This window comes from Haemaphysalis longicornis, unplaced genomic scaffold, assembly GCF_048455015.1.
Source record: "Haemaphysalis longicornis isolate Haplotype H1 unplaced genomic scaffold, Haemaphysalis longicornis Haplotype H1 scaffold_4, whole genome shotgun sequence".
Lineage (NCBI taxonomy): Eukaryota > Metazoa > Arthropoda > Arachnida > Ixodida > Ixodidae > Haemaphysalis > Haemaphysalis longicornis.
The window spans coordinates 74,476,479-74,502,698 of NW_027526361.1; the positions used below are offsets into that span (position 1 = coordinate 74,476,479).

At 46.5% G+C, this 26,220-nt stretch overlaps 1 protein-coding gene across 1 annotated transcript; it reads left to right on the top strand.

Moving 5' to 3' along the window:
- The first annotated feature begins 582 nt into the window (after positions 1 to 582).
- On the top strand, positions 583 to 19,337 carry LOC144179796 (acetylcholinesterase-like). Its single transcript, XM_077708231.1, has 6 exons — positions 583 to 589; positions 4,329 to 4,485; positions 7,557 to 7,790; positions 12,506 to 12,958; positions 13,563 to 14,339; positions 19,099 to 19,337. Exons 1-6 carry the CDS (start codon positions 583 to 585, stop codon positions 19,268 to 19,270), a joined length of 1,800 nt encoding a protein of 599 aa, XP_077564357.1. The 3' UTR covers positions 19,271 to 19,337.
- Positions 19,338 to 26,220: the final 6,883 nt, after the last annotated feature.

Here is a 26,220-nt window from a genome sequence, read left to right on the forward strand (position 1 = left end):
CAAGCTCCTCCAAGGTGTTAACTTGATTGAGCTTTAGCCTGAAGAGCAGGGATCTGTGTTATTCTAGGGAGGCAGGTAAGGGTACTACGCACTGCGGCTAGGTTAACTGCCTCAAGCATGGCCCACTCCGCCTGGTTCAGGTGTTGGAATTGCGCTTGAGAAACAAGCCGAGGCTGGAGCACAGATTGCAGCAATAGACGGGCAATTTTGGAACAGATGCATCGGATGAAGTGGGGCCTCCGTCCCGGTTTTTGGCGAGCAGAACGTAGCCACATAGATGCTGACCCATACACGGAAATTTCTAATCTCAGCACGCGAAGTGAGGTCGCAGCGCATACAGGTCGGCCGCAGACTTGTGATGCGATCGGAGGCACCTCCAGTCCGTGACGACACCAAGTGCTGGCCACAGGCAGGATAGCTGTCTTTTCGATGGAAAGTGTCAGTCCAGCGTATTCACACCATTTCTGTGTTAGGTAAGGCTGGTTGGAGGCACGCGATTTGCCCAGTCACGTCTGTGTAAACAGTCCACACTTTAACGCCATCCGCGTACATCCTAAAGTGCATGTCAAACATAAAGCCGAGATGCCAGGCAAGCGGTAACAATTATGTAAAAAGGAAGGGTGAGATCACCGACCCCTGAAGCACTCCGCGGACAGGCGTAAAGTGACCATAACTTGTCCGAACAATGCGCACCATAAAGGATCTTTTTTCTGAGGAAGTTCCGGAGGAAAGAGCAAACCTGGTCCGGGAGGACGAGGCCTTGGAGAGTTTTCAAGGTGGCAACGTGGCTAGCGTTGTCTGTCCATAAATGTCCACTGTTCGTTTTTCGTGTGATCGGCCGCCAAGTGGTCAGGTGGCCGATCACACGAGAAGTGGTCAGGCCCATCCTCGGTGCCCAGACGGGGCACATGCCCAATCTGGGCCTGGTGGTACCACCTGAAAGTGTCCGTCCACCACTGAAGTCACGTTGGCAGCATGCGTTGCAGCAGTTTTCACAGGTTAATGGACGCAAAAGACCGGGCGAACCAAATATTTATGCCATATACGGCCATTCCCACATTACAATTTCTGCATTTTCTTTCTTTATTTTTCTTTCCTAAATCCTGATATTATGCATTAAGCCATAATGCCTACAGTACATGTTTATATGTTAGTTGCCGTTTCGCGGGGGCCAATGTATACATGTAATTTAGGCTTTATGTCATAAAACATACTGTCGAAATAAAACTAAATTATATTCTTGCATTCACGGAGCCTTATTTTATAGTTACAGCTGCAGGAACATAACCAAAAAATGACCTTGGAACCTTTAGCCTTCGGCACAAAGCTAAAGGTTCTATCGAACGACACGTCTTCGCCTTCGTGTGGCTTTAATGCTCAAAACAAAAATTTAAATGTGAGATACCTACAAAAAGCTGAGCTGGCACAGTTGTATATGGTACAGACCAATTGTCATTGCTAGCATTAAATTCGTTGCACACAAGCTCGAGCTATGAACGCGCGAGGGACACAGAAGAAGAAGCTGCTTCAGTGAAACGGACGGTAACGTTGAACGCCGCTAGCAAAAACCGGAAAGAATCTGCAGGCGAACAAGTGGTTTATCATGTGTGGTACAAGAGGTGTCTGCACCCTCTTCGGTAAGTCCGCTGACGAATGATTGCCGCCTCTAGTGCTATTAAAAACTACGCAAAAGGCATTAGTGCTCGCTATCACTGTTAGCCACACATTAGCCTGTTTCCGGTGACCGCACCTTATGATATGTCCTCGTAGGTTTTGTCTCATTCACATTAGAGTAAATACACCAAAGATACTTCGAAACCGCGAGCTGCTGGTAAGGGTAGCGTGATGCATCACTTCCGAATACCCATATATGACAACTTTGTGCTGGTAAAAGTTCGTTTACGTAGTCGGGCTAGAAGCCAGCGAATGTGCCACTTTTTGCTGCTACACGTATTCCAATTCCCTCCTGTATTGCATGCAACTCCAGAACGTGCCTTATAGAATAAAAAATAGGCAGGTAGTCGCGATTTGGAAACTGCATCATAATGCTCAGCATTCGGTCCTAACTTTTGAAAACCATAAAATATGTGAAGAGAAACTTTTCTTTAAGCTTACTTTTGTCATCGTTTTTTAGCGATTAATTTGAAAGGTGTTTTCGAAGCTACCTCTCTTATATCTGTGTGTGCATGTGTGCGCGCGTGCAGGCGTGTGCTTGAATGTGTTCCCGACAAAAAGTATTGCTAAAACTCCAACAAGGCAGCCTACCGGATCCATTCTTACTTGCTCCTCAATTGCTCCATAAATGGCCATGCGGATGGCGTAAGCATTGGCGTGGATTATATGTGGACAGAAGGCAATGTCAACAGCTTTATCAGGGCTCTCACCCCAGGGTCCCTTCCACTGTCGGTTCGAGTGGCGTTCCTTCAAAATATTTGCTGTAGACTGCACGTCACCAATGTACTCTACAGGACAAAGCTAAAGGTGTCTCGCTTCCGAAAAAGAAAAGCACACACGCATATGTCATATAGCAAGGTCCTACACACGTGTCTTGTCGGGCGACGCACACGGTACTGATTTATGTACAATGCATTGAATTAGCATGGAACTGCGAGCCGTGAACCTACTGCCAACAGTGCACTTAGCGAACAAACCCGCCGCAGTGGCTGAGTGGCTATGGCGTTGTGCGGCTAAGTACAAGAACGTGGGTTCGATTGCCGACCACGGCTGCCGCTTTTCTGATGGCGGCTAAAAGCAAAAATGCCCGTGTGTTAGAGATTTCGGCGCACGTTAAAGATCACCAGGTTCAGGTGGACGAAATTAATCCGGAGCCCTCCACTACGGTGTGCCTCATCGCCTGCGAAGCGCCATCGCGTTAACCTCTACAATCAATCATCAAATCAGCAATTAGCGAACAAGAGTTCCAACCTCTCCAGTATTTTTTGCGTCGGGCGATATTTTGACGTCCGATTGGGTGACGGTGCCAACGTTCACACGACGCGGTATCGACAGCGGTAACATAACGCGTTCTTCCGGTTGCTTCCACTCGACTGAGGGTCATTTACGAGGGTCGTTTGATAAGCTGAGTAAATATCAACGAGATTACAATGAAGTCCTTGCGGCGGTGTTATGGCTACCAAGTACCGCTCTTCAAACTAGCTGAGGCGAGATATCGATAAGAGTGGCGTTCTTACTGTTCGCCAAACGTTTGAAGCGAACACGTCTACACTGGTCCCGAACGACTGCAGACAAAAGTTTGCGCTATGAAAAAACAAATTTTTCAACGGGTCATTAAATGTCATGCTCAACATTCCAAGCGAGGTACCCTAAAGGAAAGCTCGTCCGATTGCCAAGCAGACATTACATGGCGTTTTACTGCGTCGCTTTCCTTGCCGAGTACCCCCACAGCCACGACAGCGTAACAAGGTGAATTTCCAGAAAAATGCACATATCGCGGAAGTTCCACTTTTAATCGCTGTAGTACCGTAAAGGGGGATAACTGGTCGCATGAAATATTGATAAACTCAAAGAATAAGAAAAATATAAAATAAGTACCGAAAATGGCGGAAAACGAAAACAAAATAATGCAGATTTCGGGAAAGTTCAAAATGTAATCGTTATAATAACGTAAATGGAAATAATTTTGAAAAACTAAAAAATAAAAAAAAATATTAAGGAATTACAGAAAATGGCAAAACGTAAAACGCATGGCATTTCTGCAATAATGCAGACTTCACGAATATGCCAGTTCTAACCGTTATAATAGCGCAAATGGAGATAAAAACCAAAAACTTTGGCTGTAAAAAACTCGCACGCAAAACAACGGACATAAGAATGGTACGCATTAGTACATAATTCTCTGAATTTCTGCAGAATTCATTTACAGACTAACACACCTCCCAACACCGCCGAATTCCACCCAATTAACCCAGCCATATGCCCTTCATCCAACTGTGCCGCCTTCCGGTCCCTCAGCATCCTTCAGCACCTTATGTGAGCATGCCAGAGAGATCCCTACACAGTAATAACCACGTCTGCGCAGTGGGAGGAGGCTTTCTGCTGCCAAGACCAGGAGGCTCAGTTTTCCCATGGTCCCCCGGGTGGCTGCTGTCGCCGTCAAAACGGGGGCCACCCCCATCAACTAACCCTGCTTACTGGAATGAATAAAAAGGGGCGCTAAAGAGACGAAGATGAAGTAGACACAAACAACACAAAGCGCCCATTTTATTCGTTCCAGTAAGCAAGAACCAACTAGCTCAACAAGTTTTGTTAATACTGCTTGCCAATATATGCGTTTATTCGCCCCCTTTTTCATTTCCACGGTCATGTAGCGGTCGTGCTGCTGGCCGTGGTCGCCGCCGTTCTGCTCCTCTACCTACTGACTCCACTTGCGCGCAAGGCGCCCCAAGCGGTTCACGCGTCTTCCGAAGTGACAGTCATGACGAGCCTGGGAGCCGTGACTGGCCTGCGTGTCACTGTGCTTAACAGGTACGCTTTTGGGGGAACAGCCATGGACAAATGAAACACGATCAGGAAAATATGAACCAGAACACACAGCGTGATTTATTTCCATGCAAGTCAAATTGATAGTAACAAAATTGGTAAATGTGGCTTTCGAAATATACCAATAGCGTGCCATTATTAAACCTCCACGTGCAGTATTTTTCGTTTCTGCGTGTGCAGGTTCATTTTTTTGTGTTTGCATTTCTTTTGTCCATAACTGTACAAGGAAAAATCATAGAGCAATCGCTATTTTACTCAAAACAGCATTGTAGATCACCTATACGTACAGCCTTTAAGGTTTAATCCACAAATCTGGAGAAAGTACTCATCAATAGTCATCAGTGCGTAAAGGACTACCAATAATAGCAAGACTACGGCTAAAACATGTTATCTTTTGTAAATACATGGTAAACAAAGGGAGCAACGCGGAGGACAGCGCTGCCTGTCCTGTATGATACTTCATTTTGTGTCTCGTTTTTTTGTGTGTGTGCTGAATATAATTAAGCAATGTTTTTATTGACATCAAATTATAGTTAAACGTAAAACATTTGCTTTAAGTCTTTTTGTGGCCCAGAAAACTTGGGCGTGGCCTAAAAATGATTGCAGGCTCTGCGTACAAAATATACTACGCCCTGTATATTGCGACGTTCGACAGCATTGCCAACTCGAGGACAGTTTGCCGTCTTAGCCTTCTTGCCTATAAGCTCTGGCTTTGTGAATAGGCCATGCAACCATTACTTTAAGTGCAGAGCACATTAAGGGCTCGCCTTGAACTCGTAGCTCCCTCTCTGTAGGCAAGTAGAGCCCCAAGGCTTTCCTTCGTAGCGGCTGTCGTCGCGGCGTAACCGAGAGGCTTTGAAAGCCAAGTGCTTTATACACTCATAAGCGTTCCAAACTCGTGAACCGCTGGCGCTTGTCATACATCTCTCCGTTGTTTAGCGCAAAAAAAACTGTAGGTACATTTCAGGCAAAATATACGTAATTAAGCGGCAGCGCCCGTGTTCATTTAGTTTTGAAGGCTTGTTGGGTTGGTTTTTACGGCAGTAAGCGAAAAAAGTGGCAGTGCAACGCCGGCACATGCGAGATGAAAAGCAAGCAGGAAAAGAATAGAACTCCCGCTGGCGCCGTTTCAGGCCGGGGGCACGCGAGCCCTGCAAAGGCGGGAAATTCGAACTGCGTTGTGTGGTGCCAGTGAGTGGATAACGGCGCTACAGGCCGTTATGGCGGATTACTGCTCTGCACTTCCGGTAGCTATCACATTGTGTGGAATGACTTTTTTTTTTTTCTTGTCCATCCTTAACCTGGCGGAACAAAGCAAGATTAAGCGTCCGCTCATCCCGTTATGCTTGCATAAAGGCTCTCAGCTCAACTGACCGGCTTTTTAGAAACAGTGGCCAAGCTGAAAAACGCGTTTTAACAACTGTGATCAATGATACTGCTTTTCACTAACCTTATTCCTGGTTGCTTCATTTATTGTGGCGTTGTTGCGGAAGACAATTCTGTAATTTGCCAGCGCCATTCCTATAGTGCGAGCACTCAAAAATAATTGAGAAAATCTAAATGAAGCGTCTCTGAGATGGTAAAATGCCGGGCAATCTTCCTATCTTGGTGATTGCGAAAACTGTCATTCGTTCCAGGGCAGAGGGTTAAAACAGAATTGATCAGGACTATTGAAAAGGGACGTTTAATTAATCGCGCCCCCAAAGCCATAAAAGGGACCTTTCCATTGCCTCTTTTTAATGTGGCAGATGGTACACAGCGCTAACGTTTCCCGTCATATTGACTCACATACACGTGAGCATGACTTCCGAGGACCTCGAATGGTGGCTGCAGAAGCAGACAAACTCTGCTTTTAACTGTAGGGACGTTTTAACTGTAGCGACACAAATCCGTCCGGCAGAGACACAAAACCTCGAGCGCACGTGATGTCATGCTTCGCGGCGACCGCGCGGCGTCCCTGGCGCGAAGCGCCCGGCAGGACCTTCGAGCAGTGGCGTTAGCAAAAATATATATATAGCGACCACACGTGAGTGCGTGCTTCGAAGCGACCATCCGGCGTCGTACAGCTTGCGCGTGGGCGTCCGCCACATGTGGAGCTCCCGCCTTCGTAGTCGTCGTCGTGCAGCGACCGGCGCGCCACGGGTCCACCGCGCCGAAGACGACGACGACGAATCTGTTACGCCGTCCCTTCACAATCCACTTGTGGAGATGGCCCCCGCACCAGCTGAAGAAGTGGAGGTCTACCGAGGCGAGGACGCGCTACAAGAGGATTTGGCCTACGCGGCTGTACCATCGGTCGACGACAACGAAAGGGATGACGATGATTGCTACTGAATAAAACACTGTACATACTTGAATGATCTTTGCCTCCTGGGATCCGCTGTCAGTGTGGGGAAAGACTAGGTCGACCCCCAGATGCGCTGTTTCTCCAGCCTTGCACCACTAGTGCAAGCTTTCAAGTACAATTTGTGACTTACAATTATACTGAGGCAAAATGCCCCGCATGGTGATATCGATTTTTACGCACTTAAAAATTTCTACGTTTTAAATTAATGCTTCTGTGAGTGGTTTATTTACTTTCTCGGAGCAGTAATCTGCCGAGATAGGTCAACATTTTTTGGTACCCTACGGTCTTTATAATAGGACGAAATACAAAAAAATACTTTAATTTAGCTTTGGAAGCTCAAATTCACATCAACCGTACACTTCTGCACTCCCAATATGGTTCCATTTAGGTTTCACTGAGTTACGTTTAAAACTGGCCTTTCTTTTATTGTTACCAATTAGAGCCCTTTAGGTGAAGCAAATGCCAGATATGTAAAGCACTAAATGGGGGCGAACGACGAAAGAGGAGGATGGGGACAAGTGCTAGTCTCTATCGTCCTCGTTCGTCTTTCGGTCAAATTTCGCGCTTTACTCATCCGGAATACGGACTCTGAAATACCAAGTCGCCGTTTTCAACGTATACTCGCTTAAAAATCCGCCTGGATCGTATGATTTTTTTAGAGGAGTAAACCTCATCATCCTCATGAAGTCCGAAACAACCGTGTTCCCAGGCCCTTGAACGTGTTCTATGGCGTGCCGTACGCGAGCGCTCCGCAAGGTGGCCAACGCTTCTCGGCGCCGTCTGAGGCGTCACCGTGGCGCGGTTACCGCGACGCCACGGAGAGGATTCGTGAGCGCTGCCTGCAGCTTACGCGGGCGTCCGTCGTGGACAACGACCGGGGCTACGTTGGAGATGAGGACTGCCTGCACATGAACGTGTTCGCACCAGAGGGCGCCAGAAACCGGTAACCATTGTGTGATTGTCTTTAGAAGGCACGCCGTGAACAGATGATCAAGCAATAAATTAGTTTACTGTCAGGCACATGATCTAGACTGGCTAAAGCCTAACGGTATATTCCGGACGTCGAGCACATGGCTCCAAGGGCATCTGCCCTTAAAGACTGGGTACATCATTCTGTATTTATGTACAATCGAACGCGAAATAGTTAGGTACACACTTCATTTATGAAAAACTACAAATTGTTTCTGAGGATCGTCACACGTGTGACATGCGCGCTCTTTTGTTCGTTCCCGCATTCTATTCTCAGTGTTTTCGGGCTATTAAGCCCACCTGTTCTGAAATCGCTCTGGTTAAACTACTTTGGTTTATCCGGGCAGAGCGCATTTCTATTCATCAGAACGGAAAATACCGAAGGCAGCTTATAAGCAAACCTGGAGGAATCCCGCTAGAATCAGCTTGTAAAGCCAAAAAGCTTAGAGGATGGCTAAGCTTCACTTTAAGAGTATAGAGCACGATAGCCGGGCAGCAGCAGACATAGACGCGCCTTCCATACTTGTAACAGAAGACGACGGGGTAAAACACCCCGAACTAGTAGGCGGCCCCGCATCCATCGCACACATCACCAGTTCTGTTCGGATAGGTTTGAGTGACGTCAGTGATGCTTGAGCGGGCTCAAGTGACGTCGCTCAGGGCGTCTGTCAGTTCCAGCAATAAACGCATTCGATAGCCATTCAAGAAAACGGGCACATAAGAAAAAGAGAAGCTACAACAGCTAACTGCTGCAACGAGAAAATCATGCACTTCCATTGGGCTTTCGTAGTACATAGTTCCGGAAGCGTTCTTTGCACGTCATCTGCGGACTGCCTGAACAAGACGATGCCACCTGTGAATTTGAATTCCTTCAAATATTCCCCATTTAATCACATCCATTCCCTACTCAATCAAGCCTACTAGATACCCCTCTAGACAAACTGTAAAACATTTTGGGGAACAACGTGTCTCTTTTACTGCTTCTCTTCATGACAACGAACTTCTGATTCCTTATGGAAGAATCAGCGATAACGGAAGAATTCACGATAACGTCGTCACTCTCGTTCTAGCGCACTGCTTCAAAACCAATTACATCACAATTGTAAACTCAAAACGGTTTAAAATATCCCGTACTCAACTAGGCTTAATGTTTTGGAAATGTTCTCAATGTAAGTTCGAAACTCCGTTTTTTTCCTCCACTAAACGTCTTAGTATCAGTGCAGCACGCCTGGTTGCGGAAAATGACTTCTGTGGTCGCTGTTATGCACGCACTGGTAACATTACATCAATGCGTCCATAAAAATGGTGAATACGCACGAAATATATCACTCATCAGCGCACATTACGAGTTCCTGTAATGCTCATTCTTAACTCCAGTCATTTCGCGTACTTTTAGAGACGCCAAAACACTGATTAGATTCACCTAGATAAGTTCAGTTCCGGAATTCTCGCTCTAACGTACTTAGTCTAAAACTGAGCGTGTGGCATTCGCCCGCTAAAATAATCTATTGGCAGGCGAGATTTCATTAAGCCTTCTGCGGAAGAAACGACCGTCACGTTTCGAAAACAACGTTCGCTCTCGTGGAGCAATTAGGGCCAGCCAGCGCTAATGTTATCATACGGACGGGCTGCACACGGCAGCGTTTCAGGAGAGACGGGTTGTAATAAACTATTCTGCTTACGGCGCGGAGATCGGCTCTGGCGGATACGAGGCAAATAGTAATTTCTAATGGCAAATTGTGGTACATATTTCAGGTTTGATTTTTAATGAAATAAAGTGTATGTACAGTGAAGTCTCGATATAACGAATCACGAAGGACTGCCCAAAATCGTTCGTTATTTTGAAATATAGTTGCAATGAAAATCTCGCGGTTATAAGCCAGTGCTCAAACCTAAGAGTGAAAGTGACGCACCTTGGCAGTGTACGCGTGTGCAGACAAGCAAACTGCCGCATCAAATTCCTGCCCTCACTTCAAAGCAGCTTTATTTGAAGAAATAACTTATTTACTTCTGGCGAGTACAGCACACACGACGGATTCCACTCTGCGCAATGCCTCACCGGGTACATTATTGCACATATCGATGAAAGTGTAGACTTTGTTCATGTGCACTAAAACATCAATTTTCGGCAATATATCATCTTCTGTTTTGTGCGACGCACAGGCGTCCTCGTTCGCGTCGAGGCGATGAGTTTCTTCCTTTCTTCTTGGCTGTACCGCTAGCTGCATTCGTCGTTGGATCTCGCAGAAACTTTGCAGCAAGACCACTTACAACAAACAAATACCTGCCCGGACACGTAAACAGCGCGAACAACGACCGACCCACCGACCGGCCACCGGCTGACATCAAAAGCAACGAGAGAGAAAAGGGGCAGATGCGGTCAGGCTGGCTAGGCTACTGCACAATAAACTACAGCTTTGTGGTGGTGCTATCAATTGGCACTCAACATGGTGATGATGATAGCTACTGCACTTGGGGGAACACACACAGAAATGGCGATTCCTGTTTGGCCAGAGTTGCGGCACTGTTCCTTTACTCGAGTTCGTAATACCGATGTTCCTAACTGTACAGGAGAAAACAAATTGCGTGCATTATTGTGAAATATGCGGTGTACTGAAATTTGTAGTTCTGAAATATTTCTACATTTAAAATATAGGCACTGGGGTGGTGATTTTGAAAGTATTCGTAAATTTGACAAATTCCTTAAAATGGGGTACGTAGTAACGATATTTGACTGTATACAGGATGAAGCGCAAAAACAATTAAGGTATGGAATAGAGCCCATTTTTTTACTGATGGGAAACCTCTCATTGTTCAGTTCAGTCACGAAGTAGTCAGAATTGTGCCAATGGGATTTCCTAAATAACATAAGTACCATCGCCAGTTCAGTTGCACAAGCTAGCAGTACATTGTCGTCAGGTCATTTTTTCTGCGAAAAAGTTAAGCCCCTATTGTGTTCCTAAGAGATCATCGAAATAGGTGGGCAGAAAGTATGAATACTCGAGAGCGAGGAAGTACAATTTTAATTGTTATATAATGAAGTCCGCGTTTATTAAAGATTCAGTATGTTCCGCGTGCAGCTATTGTCGTGTACGCACTTAAAAGAAGTACAGTTAAAACCCGATGTAACGAAGTTACCATGAACCGCGAATTATTTCGTTAAATCGAGAACTTCGGGAAATCAGGACTGCCATTTTACGAGCACTTGATTCCATACATTCCATGTCTATATGGAGGCGCATACCAGAAGCTACCATCACATCGCAATTATGGCGCCGTAGTGGTCGCCTTCCGATAATTTGGCAATGCGCCAAAAGTCTGCAGTGAAAATAATAACAACGAAACGCTATAGGGGCAACAAATTCATTTCCTGGTAAAAATAGCCTGTGGTTTTCGCCTGCGTGCGCTTCGTTAGCATTGGCCGGTCAGATAGCACGCATTCGCGTTCAACGCGTCCTGAGTTCCTTTGTGAGTACCAGCAAAGCGCCTGAGCAAGTCAGTAGCGTCCATCATCTGGCCTGGAGCTGGCACAGGAGCTTCAGCAGTTTCTGGGTCATCACCATCCTCTGACACCTCTTGTGTGTCAGAAACCAACTGCAGGATTTCTTCATCGTTCAAAACCTCCGTCTTGTCGGTGTCTGCGTCTGCGTCGACGCTCAGATAGTCGTGGAAGTTTAAATCTGCTGCCACCTCGTTAAGATGACGAAGCTGTTCCAGGAACTGGGCGCGATTTCTTCTTCTTGCTTGTGTTGTGAGGGCTTGCGAAACTCGAAATACTTTGTTAAATCGGGAATGGCGCTTAATCTATTTCGTTAGCTCGAGTTAAAAAAACACTGAGCCGTATAGGCTCCTGCGGGAGAATCTGAATTTGTTCGTTATATCAGGAAATTCTTAAGATCTGCTTTAGTCAGATCGAGTTTTGGCTGTATTTGAATGAATTACGGAATAAATATTAGGAACGGAATATTTTGTTGTCCACAGGTAAGGAGTTCTAAAAGTTATTTGACAGCACGGTTGATGTGATGAGAGACAAAGACGACAATGTTCCGGGAAGTTTGGGGAATGTGCCATTGTGCCCTACAATCGCCGCCGCCCTCGGGGCCCTTTCATCTTTTCGCGGTATTTCCGAAATTTCTCTAATCGCGTCAGAGCTTTCCGCGGCTGCTATCCCCAGCCTAGGAGGGAGATTTCGAAACTCAGACATTAGAAGCAATCATGCACTTCAAAAATGTGCAGTAATACTTAGTCGGAGCTGTTCTCAGTGCAAGGTTATGGATTACGAAGTTCAATATGCAGTGCAGCTAGTTATGATGAAGGAAATGAAGCACTGCCCTGAGAGGGATGTTAACATATGAAGAAGACATCTAGCATCATGGGAATGCTCCTGTTGCATTGGGGTTCATGCCGATATTGCCTACCTGTTCACGCACATGCACAGCTATGGTGAATGTCAGACTTCAGGGAGCAAAATATTGCTAGCCTTACTAGCCAGAAAAATCGGCATTGGCGGAACTCGAGTAGATTGTTCCACTGTAAGTCGGGAATCCTCAGTATCTTCCAACGACACCTTAGTCCAGTGTCCACCAATATCTCCCCGTCAGCCGCAATTTCGCACGCAGACTTTCCCGCATCTCCTACTACATTTTCTTTTCATCCACTCACTTAACGTTCAACAACTTCAACTCTCAGGTCGGTGCTGGTGATCCTTCACGGAGGCGCGTTCCAACGGGGTTCCAACGACGAGCCGCTGTACGACGGCCGCTACATGGCCGCCGCCGAGGACGTCGTCGTGTTCGTGCCCAACTACCGCCTCAACGTGTTCGGCTTCCTGGCCACGCCCTTCTTCGAGGCCCCGGGCAACCAGGGACTTCGCGACCAGCACACGGCGCTCGCCTGGGTCGCCGAGAACGCGGCCGCGTTCGGTGGCACGAGAGCCTCAGTCACACTCGTCGGCATTGACAGCGGTGCCGTCAGCGCGGGTCTGCACCTTCTACTTCCGGAGAGTCGCAAGCTGTTCAACCGCGTCATCATGCAGGGAGGCGCTCCGTTCGAGGCGGGCGAGAACGCACCCTTTGTGGGCCTGTCGGAGATACGGAAGTACACGCAGGCTATCTGCGCCCGTTCCAAGGAATCGCTGATCGAGTACGGACTTTGCTTATGGTCCTTTGTGGGCGCAGATGGTCTGAAAGCGGTCTTGGTTCAAGCACTACGTAGTCACTTTTAAGCCTGTCTCCGGCATAAACGCTAACGCAATTGCATTTCAGTGACGCACCTAAAGACTCTGGTGGCCTTGTTATGGAGCTTTTCACGAAATAGCTGTTCAAGGAAAGAGAGCTTCTGCTGTGATGGAAATCCCACTTGGTATTAGAGTAGACCGATTGTTCAGATCTGTATAAGAATGCTACAGCGTGTAGATCCCCCTCAAATAAGAATAGGAATACTGTCAATAAGGACATTACAAGCAGCGAGTTTGATACACTAGAATCAGGCAACAAACATGCCGCAACAACTTAGCATCGAACACAAAGTCGCTGTTTTGATACCCACCCATGATGGATGCGTACGAGCTTTGGCCGTAGGTTAGCGAACTCCATGTGGTTTAACTAAGGAATACATTTTCACTATGCAGTGCGCTTTATACGCCATAGATTTCATGGTAGTCAAATAGCATTTTTGATTCAATACTTTTAGCCATTAAGACTCTTGGACCGAAAGAGCAAGCTAATCCACAAGAGTCATTACGCAGGGACGACTGGCATGACATTGAATTTTCAATACGGTTAATGATCGAGTGCCTTCGAGCGGCGTCCCCGGTCAACCTGCTGCGCGGCCTAGACCTCTTCGACGGCGTGAACGGCAAGCTGTTTGGACCCAGCTACGAGCCGTTGGGCAAGGGTTCAGTGTTGGTCGCTGGTATGCCACCGCACCAAGGAGAAGCCGACAACAACCCTGCGCAAGAACTCGTGCCTTCGCTGACGGGCACAGACCTACTAATCGGCCACATGGTCAACGAGGGCGAGTTTTTTCTGGCCGAGTTCACGCAGGACTGGTCCCTGGCTCATATGGGCAACCTCCCACGTGGCTTTGTCCGTGTCCTCCAGGAGCGCCTTGTGCTTCAGTTCTTTGTGAGGCCCAGGCTGGGCCCCGCCTGGGAGTATTACTTCGGCGGTCACGGCTACTCGAACTTGGACGCGTACGCCCAGGCAGCCCAGTTCCTAGGCGACGCCAAAGTGAGGTGTCCCGCCCGCGCGATGGCCGACCTGGTGTCCCGACGCGGGGGCAGGGTGTACGCGTACGTGCTCGAGGCAACGGCGCAGGATGTGCTGCCGCGCGATGAAGACAACGAAACTACCAGCGAGCGGTCCGAACGCAACGCGACGGATTTCTACCGCAACCCGACGCACAACTTCGACGCTTTCGTCGCGTTGGGAAGCGCGCTCTCCGGAGGGCACAGCGTATCCGATGCAGTACTGGCGGAGGCGAGGCACCTGATGCGGAGGTGGGCTACGTTTGCCAAGACTGGGTGAGTGGCCCAGGAAAGAGTACTGCAGTTTTAGAAACGTGGCGATAATACTTAATGAAGGAAAGCTTGGAATAGAATAAATGAATGCGGGAACGTTTGGATTATTGAACATCGACTTGAACATTGTCTGAAACCACATGACCTCCCGAATATTTTCTGTTAAGGAGAGGCGTCGTTCTTTGGGTATTCATTTTGGGTTGTGTTGAAGCCCGAAATATCGGGCGCGGAAAACTCAACGCTGATTGGCTAGCATGCCGCGTGGGCACGCCCTCACCCTACTGTACTACGAGCGCGTCGTTGCGTGTTGCTTGTGTGCGGTCACCGTCCAAGCAGCCCGTCTTGTTGAACGTGGTCAAGAACATCGTCGTATCGGCCGCAAAATATTGCGGAATCTGGAGTGCATGGCGGAGAGGCGCAAAACTGCATTGGTGCGCTCCCTTCCGCAACAGACGGTCGGGTTGAGGCTCACGAAACTTGCTCTCCAGGCGCGCTTTGGGCATGCCTGTCCTTCCTTTGTTAACAGGCACCAGGCATCTCTTGTCACTCGCTTCCCGGTTGCATGCTAGCACTACCCGCGGCAGCCGGTGTGGTGCCGCGTGACCGTCGCCGCGGGTCTGCGTAGATCGCACCCGCTTTTTACGCAGGGATCAAGGTTGTGAAAATATATGCTATCTTCCAAGTGATGTGGTGGGCGAACATTGAAGTTATAAGCCAGGTTCTGTCGAGAACTGCGTGCGTTGCCAAGGTGGGCAGAAAAAAGTCCCGTCGACAAATTGTATTATTGCGGCAAAGCCAACTTTCTATTGAATTCTGTGTGGCTCAAAATATAATCTAGATATCTTGGAAAAAAGTCATTCTAAAATTGGCCGCTGGGATGACTGTTATCACGCCAAGTTTCAACTACTTGTCATAATCCGTTAGGTCACACTGAAGATGTAGACGTTAAAGAGTTCCCCGTCTGCTGTCAATTCATGGCAATCTACGGCGGGTGTATGGTTACAGAAAACAGCTTTAACTCTTGTTTTATCGTAACCATCCAAAACAAATTAGATCATATTTAGCCGCAAAAACACCTGGAACATTACGCCATGTTTTACTTAGTTGTCTTTTTTACAGTTAGTGAGTTTACACTAACAATTAGCCGTTAAGGCGACTCTAGCATTACGCCGAGTTTCCTTGACTTTTTATATAATTACGCAGTTCACGGTGTAGTAGCAAATATTGAGCTATTCCCGACTGATGTCATGCATGGGATTCCCCGGGAGGGAAACTGACAGCCCCATATTGGTCCGCTGGAATGAAACTCTAGTCGGCCAAAGTTTTATTCAGGTAATTATCCAGGAAGTGTGTTCAATCGCAATTTAAAAAAAAAAAACTTGTTTGTTTCGTGCACTTCTTGCCCTTCAACCAGCTCCGGTGGTTATCCTTTTCCTGAGTAAGGAACGGCACTGATATTACTTAGTTTTACACTAAGCTCAAGTGTGTGTTCCTCAATTTACAACCGGTGCTCATTCTCGTTATCACAGGAAAAACCTTGCGTACGAACTCGGATATTTGCTATAGATGTAAGAGTTCCCCGTTTGTCATTAATTACGCGGAGGCTGGTAGAAGGGATTCGTAGTGATGGGTCATAATTTATTGCCATTTTGTCGTCCTAGCGGCAAATCTTAGTACGACTTTTTTCCAAGATATCGGCAATAGTTTTAAGCCATAGAACAGTCACCAGAAAGTTGGCTTTGCCGCAATAATAGTTTTGACGACGCGACTTCTTTATGTCCATTTTGGCAACGCACGCAGTTCTCGCAAGAACCTCTCTTATAACTTCACTCTATAACTCCAATGTTCGACCTGAACATCACTTGGGGGATAGCATATATTTTGAACGCTGTGATCGCCGCGTAAAAAGCGGGTGCGAGCTACGCGATGTGTTGCACCAGTAAGGCAGACCCGCGTCGATGGTTACGCGGCGCCGCAGCGGCTGCATGCCACCGAAAAGCGACTAACAAGAGATACCTGATAACAAAGGAAGGACAGGAATGCGCAGAACTCGCCTGGCGAGAAAGTTTCGTGAGCCTCGACCCGGTCGTCTGTGGCGAAAGATGGCGCAGCAATGCAGTTTTGTGCCGCGTCACCACGCACTCCAGATCCCGCAAAATTATGCAGCCGACTGTACACATGGTATGCATTCGAAAAACTTCTGAAAAACCAGTAGGTGCCCTGAAATCAACCTGGAATACTGGACTTCGCGTAGAATTAAAGCTTTAGTTTTAACAGTATTGTTATTAGTCTGATGACGCTTGTAACATTTTGAGCGCGCTGTGTGCGATGCAACACGTTAGACCTGATTATTACACACGTCTAAAACCTGATTCTTTCGCACCAAAATAATCTGCAAAAGGATCCCCTTTCAGACACTTTATAATCCTCACAGTGGATTATTTTGCCGGCCTACTAGGCTGCAACATGTAAGGATCAATTACGACATGTGCCCAATAGACCCCTCGGTACATATCCGTGCATACGTGGCAGAAAGCTGGACAAATATCTCGCTCTTTATGGCCCTCATGAGTAGCCAACATCCCGTTTCTTATGACAGGGCTCATCAATGCAAGAAAGAGGGTTATTATCTTCACCCTTGTAGCCCTTGGAGAAATTAGTGTATTATAATCGGTCTGGATTAAAAGGCCAAATTATTTTGTTGTTTTCATCAATCTTTATCTCACCAAGAAAAACATTTATTTGTAACGAGCTAATTGGATTTGTTGGGTATTTCAGAGCCTATTTTTGTTCATGCTGCTGAAGCCAGGCTGCATATGGCAGCACCGACTTAAGGCGACCGACCCAGGCTCACGTGCATGATTCTAGGAGCATCACTCAGTTTGCTCGTACAGAGGGCATCACCCTTGTCTATAACACAGGTTTCATACTTATAGCCTTATCTTGCCTCGGCCGAAAAAACATTTGAAGAAAACTACTGTCATTCTGAAGTATTGACCATATATTTTGACCTCAACGTTTTTTGTGACAAGTTTGAGTCCGCAGTTTTGAGAGAAAACCAGTTTAGGTCAAACTTAGTGTTATAGACAAGGGTGTTGAGCACCGTACATGTTCAGTAAATTCCATGCGGATCATGGAGGGCCTTGTAGCGCGACTATGATGCTCCTTCCGGACAGCAGCACACTTGCTAATGCCCCAAAATGTCAGAACAGAGCCTGTTTGTTATAATAACGAACAAATGTTCAAACCACAAAGGTACAAAACAAATGCGGGAAATCTGCTAATACGTTTAGAAAGAACAGAAGGAAACTACCTATGTTAGGTCAGCCCGAAAACATCTGTGCGCCGATATTTACAATTATTCTGGCTGCCTATATTAAGTACATCCTTGTGTGGTGAAGGCCGATGGCGAGGACGCGAATATTCGGAAAATCCAGAAATACATGCCAGCCTAAGTTACTAGCAAAACCCCGGGCAGCAATGCAAAAAAGCTTCAGTGCCCTTCTACTTGATTGTATGACCCGAGACGCTGGGCGAAGTCGGAAGAGTGCACGAAACAGCACGTTTGTTTGTAATTTGAGATTGAACAGACGCTGGGCGAAGTCGGAAGAGTGCACGAAACAGCACGTTTGTTTGTAATTTGAGATTGAACATGCTGTCTAGCCAAGTTTCTGAACAAATCTAGGAATAACTGTAGTTTTATTGCAGCGGACCAACATGGCGCCGTTCGTTACCCTTCCGCATCGCAGGCATCTTACCGTCTGTGTAACACACCAACCCAAACCGCTCGACCATGGAGAACAGCAGTCAGGTCGCATCGGGCCGTGAGATGTCCTCGTTGAAATTTCCCGCCAGCACAATGCCATGTCATCGGTGATCACATGCCATCAATGAGAGCGTGAAGCCAGGCTGTGGCTGCATGCCCCCATCCTTCCTCCCCCCCAGCCCCTCCCCGAAATGCACATATAAACGGGCAACCGGTGATGTGCGCGTGTTTAGACGTGAAAGACACCGGCCTCAATGTCGCTACGGAATCCCTTCAAGATTCACGGGAAAAACACCGTCCAAAACGTCGCACCAGTAGCTCTTCAGGAATGAAACACAAAACATTAGCTTCTGGGTGCGCCAAATTTCCGTTAAACGCGATTTTATTCACGCAGGCAATATGCGCATATCGAGACATGTAATGGTTGGCTGTAGAACGTACTCGTTAATATCCCCAAGTTTAAACAAATTGCAGTTATATTTGGCTAGGACGGCAGATATTACCTGTCAGTCCACCCGCCCTCTATAAAAGCTCGTGCATGAGCCGAAATGTCAGCAACCATTGTTATTGGCTTGCCAACGTTATGAAATTTGTTCTTTAATATTTGTTTTGACCTTTCCAGAATTTTTACTGACACATATTTTCATATACATCTCCGTGAGTGCGCGTGCACGCCTGCTTGCTTGCGTGTGTGCCTGCATGCGTGTGTTTAACGCCACGATGAAGAAGAGGGAAGCGACGAGCGACCACGGGTAGATTAACCAGGAGGTCAAGATCTCAAGAATAGTTGCTGTGGGTACACTGCCAATACAGGTAAAACACGTACACCGCACCACAACGTGGTTCTGGATTTTTTCATAAATTGGCATAGGTTTAGCTGTAAGCGACTTTACGATTTCGGCTAAAACTGAGCAAATTAAAACTCATCAAAGAGTGTAGGTTGAGTCCTGATACCAACGATAGCCACCTAATTAAACGTATGTGCATTCTGCTCAGGTCTCCGAACGGACCAGGTGATGATATGTGGCCCAGATACCAACCGCAGACCAAGGCCGTTTTCCGTATCGCCATCAACGAGACATCGGTGATCAGCGCCATGGAAAATCCCCGTTGCGATTTTATGATGTCGCATAGCCGCTGGAAAGAGCTTGTCGAGGCGGCCGGCTGATGGCTTCGTTTGCGGGAAGAATTTTGACGCTTCATTTATTGTACCAATACTCGCATCGGGACATTGACTGGCAATTTTTCACTTTATCTTTTATTTGTTTCCCACCCACATGTCAATTATTTTATTTTTATCTTACTTGATGCTGGGCCCAGATCTTACGCGTTATTTAAATTTTGACGATAATTTTCCATTCTCTTTATTGGTAATATAATATTCTGTGTTGTTTACTTTCCGATGGCGTCCCAGGAATGATGACATTGGAGCTCAAGGAATGATACGATTTTATGAAATGAAGCTCTGTGTTGATGTGTTCATTTATGACGAATGGCAATGGGGTATTGTTGCATCGAAAGAGCAGCGGTAGAGGTTATTACGTTTGCTACCTATGCACGCGCCAAAACCGTCAACGACGTGCTGGCGAAATCGGTGTTGGTATGGTCCTGATTTTCCTTAGTTTTGTGGCCCTCCAATTCCAGGATGCTATAGCCCATATCTATCAATCACGCATTCTCGCAGCAGACGTCCCCTTGTTGTCGAGGATGGATTGAATTAAGCTTTTTTGGGGTATGGTACAGGCTGCCAAAAACTTGTTTCCCATATGAAATTCCCACGTTACTTTATTTCAGACAATTTGAAAACAAGTAACTTTCAAAATAAGGAAGGAAATTCTTCACTTGATGCTTTCCTGCTTCCGCAGATCGTTAGCCATCGCTACTACAAGAAGGTGGTGGAAGAGCACAGCGTTAACTTCCAGAAATATATATTGGGAATTTTGAACCTGTGAAGCTTCGGAATTGGTCTTCTGGCCCGCTGCAGTGGCTCACTGGCTAAGGTGTTGCTCTCTGCTGGGCCAAAGGATGCTGGTTCGACACCAGCCGTAGTGGCTGCTTTTATCGTACAGCGAAAAGCGAGAACGCTGAGATTTCGGCGCACTTTAACGATTCCCAGGTGTCAATGTTAATCGGGAAGCCCCCCTACGGCGCGCCTAATATCCCAGCTATAGGTGTTGCTTTGGCGCGTTACACCTCACAACCAACCAATCAATTAATAAATCAATCAATCGGTGTTCTTCTATTAATCAATCAATCAATGAACCAATAAATCAATCAAACAAACAATCAATCATCAATTGGTGGTCTTCTGTGTTTATTCGCTAATATTGGGTGGCCAAATATCGAACAATGAAGTTGCATCTATAATTTCGAGAAGCTTCCCGTCATCGCGGATCTGTTTAGAAGAAATAGCACTAATTTTAAAGTTTGCGACAGGAAATCTGCCATGTAAGTTCTCATCCTTTCGCATTCCTTTTTCATTAAGTTTTGGAGCCCCTTTGTACCAAATGTGAACCTCCTAGGACCAATAGTGTCAAAGATATGGACGTTTTCTTTCATTCGGCGCGGGGGTGGCCGCGATGAGCCCCACTTGGTGTCATGGCAAGTACAACAACCCTGGTTAACTTCCGCGACAGGTGGCCCCTTAAAGGCCATGCTCGCCTTATCGGGGGGCTATTCCAATAGTTTCACAAGTTAAATCAGCTTGCTAAGCGCTTTTTGTAAAGTCGCAGCCCAAATCCCAAATACCGACACTGCAGCCCTATTCGGCAAAGCGGCCGATGAAGCAAGTAATTCACCCGGTGAAGCCTTTAAACAGTTGAAATGGGCTAAACACCCTTCGGCTGAACCTCTCAGGTACACAGAAGCAAGAAAAGGCTGTATAATAGCGCTCGTCGGAGCGCGATAAGAACAGCCTGCAGTATCCACACGCCTAGCCGGTAAAGCCAGCGGGGTTAAATTTGAAAAGATTAGTAAATCGCTAGGCAAGGGCAAAAAATTGTTGGAAAAGCTCACGAAGGCCTTCCGCAGCACCGGACAATAAGTTACGAAGGGGAAAGAACTATAAAAAAGTTCAGCGCTACGTCAGAAACGCCGCGCCCATACCGGGCTAGGAATAGGACGAAGGCACAGGGTAACACAGGTAGAATCGCTGAAATTTCAATAGCTCGACAACACCTGGGCGCACAAAAAAACTCCAACTACTTGCGGTGAACCCCGGGCAAGGGCTACCTAGATATTGAAATGTTTTTTTTTTCTTCTGTAGAATATACTAAAACGGAGTGCTTGCCCCCTGCCGTGGCCCAGGGTTTCCGGACTGCGCGGGTTTGCCTAACTTTTCCGCATCCCTGCCAAAAGCTCCCCGTTGTTGACGCAGCGCACGATAAACAGTTTTTCTGGTTAGAATATTAAAAAGGCCATGAAAAACTCTAATACAACTTCAGAGCCTTTTTGACCAGCTTAGCTTCAGACTACTCTTTTTTTTGTAGCTGTACCCTGCACCATGGCAGTGGCTTGCCTTTCCAACGACCAGACGCCAGTGGATCTCATCAGTAAGTGAAATGCACTAACGTGGCTATCTGGGCGTGTTGGTTTAACATGATTACGAGAAGACAGCGCGTTTTACACACGGACACAAGGAAGACTACTTGTGTGTCAGCGCTCGTGTGTGTCAAGTACTCTTCCTTGTGTCCGTGTGTAAACCGCGCTGTCTTCTCGTAATCATCAGTAAGCGAGCGTCTCAGCTTATTCATTCAGATCCTAGCGTATAAAAAGCAAAACCGGAAAACGCCGGCTCAATATCAAAGCAGGCGTGCGCGGCAACGTCATCCGCGAGAAACTGTTCCCAAGTCATCCATCACCTCTCTTGCTACCGTCATCCCGGAAACCTAAGGGGCTACACTAGAAAGGTTTAGCCATGCTAGGAAGGCTCTTAAGGACATAAACAGCACTCCCTCACCAGCGAGAGAGAGATAACTTTATTAAAAGAAGGTGCCCCTAGTCCGGGACTCCTGGTATGGAGCTGAGGGCCAACTCTGCCCGTTCTGTTCCAGAGAAGGATCTGGCCACCCGGGTGCACTAGTTGTCCGCCACCTCCCTTGACTGACCAACTCAACTCTCGGACCTCAGTCCTCAGCAGCGGTAGAGCGCCTATCTATGGCGGTGGTCAGAACAGCGATACAGCAGAGGGCGCTACGAATCTCTGGGTACGGACAGGCCGCCTTTGGAAATTGACCCTGGCAATGCTCAACTCCCGAACGTTTTCTAGTTAGGGAAGCTTCGCTGTACTACTAGAGGAGCTCTCCGACATAAGGTGGGACATTGATTGATTGTGGGGTTTAACGCGCCAACGCAACGCAGGCGATGAGGCGCGCCGTAGCGGAGGGCTCCGGATTAATTTTGACCACCTGGGGATCTTTATCGTGCGCCGAAATCTCGTACACACGGGCGTTTTTGCTTTTTAAGGTGGGACATTATAGGGTCGAGCAAAGTTAGACAGACAGGAGAAGGCTTCATGGAGCTCACTAGCAGGCATAGTTTGTGCTACAATGTACCACAAGGGTTCCCAGACAGTTTATCGAACGCCGTTTTATCGAACGCCGCTTTATCGAAAAAATGCCCGTTTTAGCGAACACCGTTTTATCGAATGCCGTTTTATCGACCCACCTACGTCCGTTTTATCGAAAGTGCGGTTTTGCGGCTTGCATTGTAATTTTCGGGGTTTATTTTGTTTAACTGGCCATCGCATTAACCTAACCTGCAGTAACCTTCCTCCTACATTGTCTCTGCCGTGCATTACATAAAAAACCTATCTATATATGTTGACGCGCCTTTACAGTGCTTTCGATAACCTTTGTTTTATTAAATTATTTTTATTTTTTGAGTCTTTATTGATTTCACTCAAGCATGTATGACCCCCGTGTTTATATTACAAATTTGCCCCTATAGTACCAACCCGAACCCCGTGCGCAATATTCTTTAGATGTGTATCGGCGTGTTTAGGTTAGTGTTGAAAAATATATCCCTTGCGCCATGGTTCATCATTACGTGATCCAGTCTTGTACCCCACAATTGTTCTAGTCACGTGGTTTACCCGCGACTCCTACTCGGACCTTGGGGTCACACTGTTTGCATCTGGAGAAATGTTGGGCCAAGAACTAAGAACTTCTGAAAGATTAGTGCTATGTGACTGGAACAGGGGGGTTCCGATAGTGATAGTGAGACCCCAACAGAGGTGGTGGAGTCTAGGAGAATCGTCACAAGGGAACCTGTCACAGCCAACTCGTCATAGGTGAACTCGTCAAGTAGGACAAGTCGTAAGAGGTCATCTCGCACTAGGGAAACTTGTAAGCTAGTACAGCTGGACAATTGCCCATCCCACCACAATTTACGTTTTTTGTTAATCATGCTCAAATAAAAAAATACAGGATTTCGTATAATTTTCTACTTTTGCGTCAACACTCTTAGCCCCTCTTTTGATTCACCAACCTTACGTTTTCGTGGTGGCCTTGGAGGAACACGCCCGACCAGGCAGCGCATTTTGTGGTTTTTTGTGTGCCTTGTTCAGGTATAATCGCACGGGCCATAGTATTGCTCGTTCTCATTTTTTTAATTTTTCCATTTTTATTTAGAGGCAATCGGGTCACGACGCTGTATTTTGAGTAGACCTTCATGATTTCTCCATTTTCAGTGTTTACTATTTTGATCTTACTGTTTTTATGCCTTATGATAAAAAGGCAAAAGCATGCACCCCAGCAGACATGCTGGGGTGCAACCAGAGGGAGATGAAAACGAACCAACCTGCAGTACGGTGACAATTTTGTACCTAACGTTTTTCTCGTTAGTTCATGCAAGGCAACGAGAACAGTAGTACAAGGCTTGGTAACCTCTTAGCAACTGAACTCAGATCCCATTAAGAATTAGGAATGCAGAAATCGGGAGAGACTTTTGCTAGCGTTCCAGTTAAGTTTTTGACATTGGACCCTCAAGCGCCAAGAAGTGCTTTACATATGTACAACATACGCGGCGAAATAATTAGATTATGTGTCGACACAAAAGCGGTTTATACAAAAAGGTACGAAGCATATCGAGGCATTTTAATCAATACGCCACAATGCCGTGATATGCTTCGGATCAGAGGGGATAGAGACACAAGGAGATTCGTTATGGCAGTACCAGTTGCGCAATGAACACAGCAAAAAATTCTGGTGACATATTTCGCGCATCACAAAAACAAACAAAAACACACGCAGGAAATAAAAGTCAACTAGAAGACAGACTATAAATGTTTTTAAATAGGCCTGCTGTGGAGACAAGATTTGCAAATCACATAGCGAGGAGGAAATTAAAAAAACGTATCGCAAATTATGTTACTCGAAAAGGCCGAGAAAAACACTTTCGATAAAACGGCTTCGATAAAACGTCCGTCGATAAAACGGCGTTCGATAAAACGGCGTTCGATAAAACGACTTCGATAAAACGGCGTTCGATAAAACGGCGTTCGATAAACTGTCCGGATCCCACCACAAGCGAAGAATGAACACGAGGTGGGATGTCTAATCGACAGAGAAATAGCAGAAACGTGGATGAGTGTTTAAACGTTAGCGAGAGAGTTGCGGCTGTTGTAATCAAGCCATACAAGTGATACAGGTTCAAGATAGTACAGGCCTATGCGCCAACAACCAGCTATGATGACTAAGTAGTAGACAGCTTCTACGAGGGCATGGAATCAGCAACGAAGAAGGCAACAACGGAGTTCACTATTGTGATGGGGGAATTCAACACAAAGGTCGGTAAATAGCAAATGAACGAAAACTCAGTGGGAAACTTCCGAATAGACAATCGCAACAGTGGAGGAGATACACTGGTGGAATTGGCAGAGAGAAATAACCTGAGCTGGATGAACACATTCTTCTACAAATGAAACAATAGGAAATTGACAACTCACATATCGTGGAAGACATAGAGGGGCTAAGTAAGATTCGGAGCAGCGATCTAAGCATGGTTAGATGCAAACTAAGGGTGAAGCTCAAAAGAGAAAGAAACAAACTCGTGAAAACTAAGAAACCCTGCACGGAGTCAGTCAGAGCCACATCGCAGGAGCTTAAAATAACTCTTCAAAACAAATTCGCGCTTCTGAATGAGCGAACGAGGCTAGTGTATACAAGCTAAATGACAGCCTATCTCAGTGAATTAGCAGCAGCTGAGGGAGGAGCAACAGGTAGAGAGCAAACTGGAAAACTAAGAAAATGAAGTAACTAATTGCCAAATTTAAGAATATAAAGGTAGCAAGTATGGCGGAACGGATTGAATGATCCGAGCTTTAGAAATTGATTAACAGAAGTAAGACAAATGACATTTGTGCATATAACACGGTAGTGATCGATGAAACGCTTCAAAAATGGGGAAGCTTGAAAGAAACTACGAAAAAGATAGCCATCCGCAAATACAGGACATACGCACTCAGTCATGAGGAGGGTAACATTACGCAAAACTTCGACAAGATAATAAAGGTAACAGAACGATCCTACACCTGGTTGTATGCCAGCGACGTTAGACCAGGAGAAACTACTGAGAGCACAAACGCAACTTGCGATGTCCCACTAGTAACTAAAGAGGAAGTTGGAAAGGTTCTGAAAGTCAGAAAAATAGGAAAAGCTGCAGGTTGCGCCAGTACAACCATGGGTCTTCTGAAGAAGGGAAGAGATATCGTACTGGGAAAGTTTGCTGTACTATTTTCGGAATGCTTGAAGACACAAAAGGTGTCCATAGCCTGGAAAAGCTTGAACATTATTCTGGTTCATGAGAAGGGAGATGATCCCAAAGACCTCAATAATTTCATACCCATCAGCCTACTCTCAGTTGTTTACAAGCTGTTTACCAATGTTATAGTTGCTCGCATAGGTGACAGCCTGGATTCGAATAACCTAGAGAGCAGGCTGGGTTTACGAAAGGGTACTCAACCATGGATCACATCCATGTCGTCACTCAAACTATAGCAATATCCCCAGGTTAAACTAAACCCTTTAACAGCGCATTCATAGACTACAAAAAAGCGTTTGAATCCGTAGTCACCGAAGCCGTGCTAGAAGTACTAAAAAAACAGGGAATAGAGGACCC

Bases quoted from the DNA above. Each gene is read 5' to 3' on its own strand.
- LOC144179796 (XM_077708231.1), top strand. The intron at 7,791-12,505 runs GTAACCATTGTG...TTCAACTCTCAG, and splicing joins CCAGAGGGCGCCAGAAACCG to GTCGGTGCTGGTGATCCTTC. The intron at 12,959-13,562 runs GTACGGACTTTG...GTCATTACGCAG, and splicing joins TCCAAGGAATCGCTGATCGA to GGACGACTGGCATGACATTG.